The sequence below is a fragment of the Centroberyx gerrardi genome, chromosome 1 (genome assembly GCF_048128805.1).
Source record: "Centroberyx gerrardi isolate f3 chromosome 1, fCenGer3.hap1.cur.20231027, whole genome shotgun sequence".
Classification (NCBI taxonomy): domain Eukaryota; kingdom Metazoa; phylum Chordata; class Actinopteri; order Beryciformes; family Berycidae; genus Centroberyx; species Centroberyx gerrardi.
In genome coordinates, this window is record NC_135997.1 from 8,652,013 (window position 1) to 8,658,840 (window position 6,828).

The 6,828-nt window shown below is 39.3% G+C and overlaps 1 protein-coding gene across 1 annotated transcript; it reads left to right on the plus strand.

Annotated features, from left to right (window-relative positions):
* gatm (glycine amidinotransferase (L-arginine:glycine amidinotransferase)) lies at window positions 1–5,432 on the plus strand. The gene is made up of 9 exons (XM_071901504.2): window positions 1–141; window positions 1,256–1,474; window positions 1,600–1,795; window positions 2,123–2,313; window positions 2,635–2,772; window positions 3,219–3,383; window positions 3,513–3,576; window positions 3,667–3,783; window positions 4,039–5,432. The coding sequence occupies exons 1-9, from the start codon at window positions 73–75 to the stop codon at window positions 4,149–4,151; spliced, it is 1,272 nt and encodes a 423-aa protein (XP_071757605.1). The 5' UTR covers window positions 1–72; the 3' UTR covers window positions 4,152–5,432.
* Window positions 5,433–6,828: the final 1,396 nt, after the last annotated feature.

Here is a 6,828-nt window from a genome sequence, read left to right on the forward strand (position 1 = left end):
AAGTGAGAGGTGGATTCTGCGCTGCCGTCTGACTTCCCTTGCATAGCCAAACCCTAATTATTACATCGGACGATGCTGCGAGTAAGGTGTCTGAGAGGAGGTAGCAGGGGGGCCGAGGCTGCCCATCTGATCGGAGCCATGGTTGGTATTGTGGTGTTTTTTTTTTCTCCCAAATTTTTTTTTACAAAATTTTAAAACAAATTTCAATAAAAAAAAATAAATAAATAAAAGTGAATAAAAAGAATGTATTTTTGATTAAAATATTTTGCACTACATCTGAGCTGCAAAAGCAGCTTCTTTCACCTGATGTCAATCTAATTTATTTATTTACTCATTCTTTTGTTGAACTGATTTTGCATTTTGTTATTTGAAATATTCATAATGTCACAATCGACCAATTATGGAAAATGATAATTAAAAAAACGAAATCACAATAACTAAACACTTGAAACACTGATTTTGCTGGAGAGACCGCGGGCCTATAATTGATTTATTTTGAAATGCTGAGTGGGGATTTTTTTTTTTCTGAGTGACGGTGAACAGCTGTTTGGCTCAGATGCGCTCCCAGCCTCGGTGACACTGGAGCTGCGCCTGAGTCAGCAGAGGCGATACAGCAACGCCTATCTCTGCAGATAGCGCTTCCTAACAAGTGTACTTTGGCTCCAAACCAATATACCTTACTGAGGATATTTCCAGTCCTATACCTCTGATATTCAAGGTCGCCTGTGTCACTGTAACCTGCCTGTACAGCTCATAGGCTGTTCTGTTGTATCTGAATTCGTTTACTTGTCTATAGGACTTTTTCAAATATGAAACAAGGAGCTACCAAAATTATTTTTGGTTACCGTCCTGGCACAAAAACAAACCCAACAGGACTAATTTAATCAGGGAGCCATGCGATTACAATGCAAATTAATGCATTTTAAATTGTTCTATCTTTCTACCCTGTCCAAATTATAGGCTATATTTATCGCTAAGTGAACCAACCAGTGAACCTAGTTTTGTTCGGGGAAAAAAAACAGCAGTAAGGATTCTATATATTTAAAAAGAGAATTACGCAAAAAAAAGTCTAAATCTGAAGAACTGATAAACTAGTTTATCTCTGTATCAATACATTCAGCTCCCAAGCTGACTCTGCCATACTCCTATTGGAAACCAAAGTCCAAGACTCTACTCTTGAGTCATTGATAAAAATGTTTTTATCTGCAGTTGGATGTGTGAATGTAAGTCCTGATGCAGCTTGTGTCTCCCGCAGCTCGGCCGGGCTGTGACTGGGTGGGTGCAGAGGGCCTTCGAGAGCACTTCGAGTGCTGCAGCTGCACAGCCGCGCCCTGCAGTCGAAGAAGAAACTGTTACTGAGCCCGTGCTGCAGGAATGCCCCGTCTCCGCCTACAACGAATGGGACCCCCTGGAGGAGGTGATCGTGGGCCGCGCCGAAAACGCCCGCGTGCCCCCCTTCACTGTGGAAGTCAAAGTAAGAAATGATGAAAGAGTCATTCGTTTGAAGCATGCACAGATCTGCAAAGTGATACCTCAAATGCATTGTGAGTAAAAAAGTCAGTTGCCCTCTTGATGAGCATATTGTCATATTGTTGACAGGCTAACACATATGAGAAGTATTGGCCCTTCTACCAGAAGCATGGGGGCCAGTCTTTTCCTGCGGACCACTTGGAGAAAGCTGTTGCTGAGATTGAGGAAATGTGCAATATTCTGCGTCACGAGGGCGTTAATGTTCGGAGGCCAGAGCCCATCGACTGGTCCTTCGAATACAAAACTCCAGACTTCACATCATCAGGTAAACACTGGGAGAGATAGAGAGTAAGCAGACTCCATGACTGATGCAAGAGGGGGAGTGGTGTAGTAACTATCCATTGATAAACATTTCAAAAGTGGAACCTAATTTTTTATATTATTCAATAGCTGACAATATGAAAATATCATGCAAGACAGCAAAAATGTATGTGCAAATAGAAAATAGTGTGATCTCATCTCATCTCTTTATAAATAATCCACCACTCAGGAGACAAAACTGAATGATCAAGCCACTACATGTACCTGTGTACGATGATGATGATGCATTGCATTAAACTAATGGTGTACTGTGAATCCTACCTGTTTGCAGGCATGTATGCTGCCATGCCCAGAGACATCCTTATGGTCGTGGGCAATGAGATTATCGAGGCTCCGATGGCCTGGAGGGCTCGTTTCTTTGAATACCGCGCCTACCGGCCTTTGATCAAGGAGTACTTCAACAAAGGTGCTAAATGGACCACTGCTCCCAAACCTACTATGGCCGACGAGCTGTATGATCAGGTGAGGCTTCATCTTGTGACATGATCTGTCTCGTACTTCCCTCTGCTAGATGATTAGCGGTGACTTTAATTTCTTGAAACAGGACATGTTAAATATTTCATAATGGTTACAGAAGGGTTGTGTAAACTAACTTTGAAGTGTTGAGTTTTTCTGTTTAATGTGAACTTCAATCTACATGAAAATGACCTGTTCAGGTCCCCGTATCGCAAGTGAACTCTTGACACCACGTTGTTCATCGTGCCGTACCGGCAAGAGACTGTACATTACAGCTTAATTGCCCGAGAGATAATCCCTTTCCTGTTTCCGACCCCGCTCATACAGGACTATCCCATCCGCACAGTGGAGGACAGACACAAGCTGGCTGCCCAGGGGAAGTTTGTGACTACGGAGCATGAGCCCTGCTTCGACGCTGCTGATTTCATCAGAGCTGGGAGGGACCTTTTTGTCCAGAGGAGTCAGGTATTCAGGCTGCTAAAGTAACTTGCAAACATGTGTGTGATTTGATACTGAGGAGAATTTTTGCCCAGTTTTGCATTGGTTAAGTAGCCCAACAAGGGCAAATTCTTCAGTCTTATCAGACACAACGCTGCATGGCGTAAATGTCAGCTGTAACATTTTGCTACAGTCTGAGAAAGAGAAGATTAGATAAAGCACAATGTGGCTATTACTACAGTGCAGTTATCAATTGCAGATGTCATGAAGCAAGGCAGTAGAATAATGATGAAGCCCTTGGCCTGGAAAGTGGTTCACTTCTCTTTGTATGTCAGTGAACGCCCTAGAATACCCTTCTAAATTTTGTTAGACCCATTTACTCATCAATTAACACAATTAGACCCAAGGCAGGAATCCTCCACTGCAGCGATTCAGAAGAAGATAGCATCCAACCTCTATTGTTTTATTTGTAGGTTACAAATTACATGGGAATTGAGTGGATGCGTCGTCATCTGGCCCCAGACTACAAGATCCACATCATCTCATTCAAGGACCCCAATCCCATGCACATTGATGCCACTTTTAACATCATTGGGCCGGGGCTGGTGCTGTCGAACCCTGACCGCCCATGTCGCCAGGTAAGACTGGGAAGGCTGTGCATTTCTTTTTCTTGACCATCTTTTCTCATAGTGTCCTGTGCTGCCCTCTTGTGAGATAAAACTGTAACAGGTATGTTTCACCACTAGACTTTGTATTGTGTCTTTCAGATTGAGATGTTTAAGAAGGCTGGCTGGACTATTGTGAAACCTCCCACACCCCTGATTCCTGATGGTGGGTACTGGTTAAATCAAACTTCCATGAGTTGAATATTTGTAATTTCTGTAGGAAAAAACTCTTACAACTCTCTTACTCTCTGTTTAGACCACCCACTGTGGATGTCCTCCAAGTGGCTCTCCATGAATGTTCTGATGCTGGATGAGAAGCGTGTTATGGTTGACGCCAATGAAGCCACCATTCACAAAATGTTTGAAAACCTTGGTGAGTTCACGTACTTAAGTGATCCTAGCCTGTTTTTCCCCCAGTTCACAGTCTTCCAGATTCACTTTAACTGATATTTCCACTATGCTATTCATGTACACTTTCTTTCAAGTGAGGAAAAGGTTCTGTATATCAAGAGGGATTTCCAGATATCAGCTGTTTCCCAGTTTGAAGCAAATAAAGCCTTTACTCATACTGTCTGATGTCCACAAATAAAGTAAGGATAATTAACGGGTGCATGTGTTTTTACCGCAGGTATCAAGACCATAAAGGTGAACATTCGCCATGCCAACTCCCTGGGTGGTGGCTTCCACTGCTGGACAACTGATGTCCGCCGCCGTGGTACCCTGCAGTCCTACTTCCACTAGCCATGCCAGAAATAGGCAGTTTTTATTGAGCTGTTAAGGTTAAAGCCTCAATCCAGGATTTTATGTTTCATTCTTAATTTCGGATTCTTTATTTTCTTGCTCTAGCAGCTATGTAACTATTTACACATAGGTTCATAAAGGGTGGGCTTGGTGATGATCCGCTATTTGCAACTTTCAGATCCTATCTTAACTCAAAGTACATGATGCTCAAATGTTTACAAACAATGCAAAGATAAAGAAATAATTTTTTGCTTCAAAATACATTTTAAACTTGTGTTTAGGTGTCACATACTGTAACTCCTTGCATTAAAATCTCAGTCAAACCAATTAGAGAGTGAAAAAAAAGTTTTCAAACCTATGAAACAAACATGAAGCTAGTAGTACTACTGGTGACACCATAGTCCAATTCCAGATTGGGCCTTTAAGTCTTAAATGAAGATGTATGAACTGTGTTGATTTAACATTGCTGTGTATTACAGTGTCTTTGCAAACAGCTTTGTTCTTTCTTGCAAAAAAAAAAAAAAAAAAAAAAAAAAGAACAACTCAATAATCTCAATATTAACTGCATTTCTGGCCTGGCTATTGTGAAACTGAATTGTCAAAGGCTTATCCATCTAAAAGTCTTAACTATGAGGACGGGGTACAATTTGGTATGTGAATGTCATCGGACTTAATGGGCACAGGAGGGAAGAAACTTCCTCCTCACGAAAATTCAGAAACAACAATTCTATTCTCTGTATTATCAATTCATACTGATTTTTCCAAACTTTTTTTTTTTATCTAGAAGACTGTATAAAAGTTGTTATGTAGGTCATTAAACAATATTGATTTCTTATCTCTGGTATATTATTTTGTAAAGAATGGAATTGATTAAACAAACAAATTTCTATTTATATTTTTCATACATTTTATTGGACTTATATATTTTTCATTGTTTCCCAACAATTAGTGTTTTTATATATTTACTTAAAAAGTATGAGGTCCATATCAGATATTGTATACCTTTTGCCTCTGTTGTTTTCTCTTATTGCAAATCTGGGCCAGTTATATGCTACTAGTCATTCTCACTGAACTGCTTGGCTGCTTTTGTTTGCATGGCAAAAATGCCCACAAAATGAAAGATTTTATGTTGTTAAGATTCATGTTGCATGGGTTCTTGATGCTTATACTGTGTAATGTAATCCTGGATATTTTAAACTCTTGAAGTCTGTCTTGGTATATAGTTTAGTAATGGTTTCAAGTAAAAAGATGGCTCAACAGGAACATGGTTGATGCTTTGTATTGTGCATTATTAAACGTATAAAGAAGAGATACATGTCGTCTTGATTGTGTGTAGAAGTAACATTGGCCTTATAACACATAGGAAAATATTACTTTTTTTGTTTGATGAATTTAGCCAGTGCTGACACTGATTAATACATGACATTAGTTGATATCTGCATTATTAGCAGCATAATCTTCCCTTCCAGATTGAGGTTGTTAGCAACAAAAACACAACTCTCTACCTCAGTGTGGTGGAATGAATGTAGTACTAAGTCCCAATAGTGTAATACTGTACAAGTTACAAATAGTGAGTTACAGCAAAATGGAGGAGAGCCAAAAAATTTTAGCACTCAAAGACATTTGCAGTAGGCTAAGTATATTTCCCGCCTGAATTTCTTGAAACACCAAAAATAACCAAGTTAATACTTCAATTTAAAGTAGGAGAATTACGTATATTTATGATTGATGATAATGATAATGGCATGCTCAGCTTGGTAGGACTTTTGTAGTTCTAATAGAGTGCTGTCAAGTTTAGTGAGAATAGGTATGGTATACAACAAGTAATCAGTACCATTTGATGTTATTGAAGTGAGTGAGAGTGTTAGAGGGAAAAGTTGAGACACATGGCCAACATCTGTGAAAAACATCTGAGGCTGACTTGGGAAAACTTAACAGTAAGATGAAAATTGTCATTCTGAGCCAAAATCCTATTTTTGCGATACATCATATTTGAGAAAATCAACTTTTTTGAAGGACTTTTAAGACTTTTATCAGTGTCTCTGCAAAAACACAGACCCAACAGGCCTTTAGTACAGGTATCAATGGGATCCATCTGTTTATGCACTGCAGGTTTGTGGTCTTCTCCCATCAGTATTGTCTCAAATTAGTTTTGGGTCATATTATATGTTACTTAATGTACAGTATTTGTGATGGTAAGCATATTGCAGAACTAGACATTACATTGGCAGTTCACACATATTACAAATTTAGTTACATAAATTAGGTCACTCTGGGTTAAGTCAACCTGGGAAACTGTAATCCATTCATGTAAGTATCTGATAAATGGTATCATAGTCACTGTGCCGCCATATTTGACACCTTTATGTCTGTGAAACATTAACAGGGCTGATGTGTCAGTGGCAGAAATTGCATCATGTTACTCTCTAAACCGACCTGCTGCAATGTGATAGTAGGTGAGATGATAATTTCATTGTAAAGATTTAAAAAAAAAAAGAAAAAAAGACTGGTTTAAAAATAATTCATAAGTTAAAGGTGCAATCTTGGTAAGGTGTACTCTTGTTTTTTTTTCCCAAACAAAACTAGGTTCACTGGTTGGTTCACTTACAGATATGATAGCCTATATCAGTTGGACAGGAGCCCATGTAGAAAGACAGAAGAAATTAAACTGCATTCA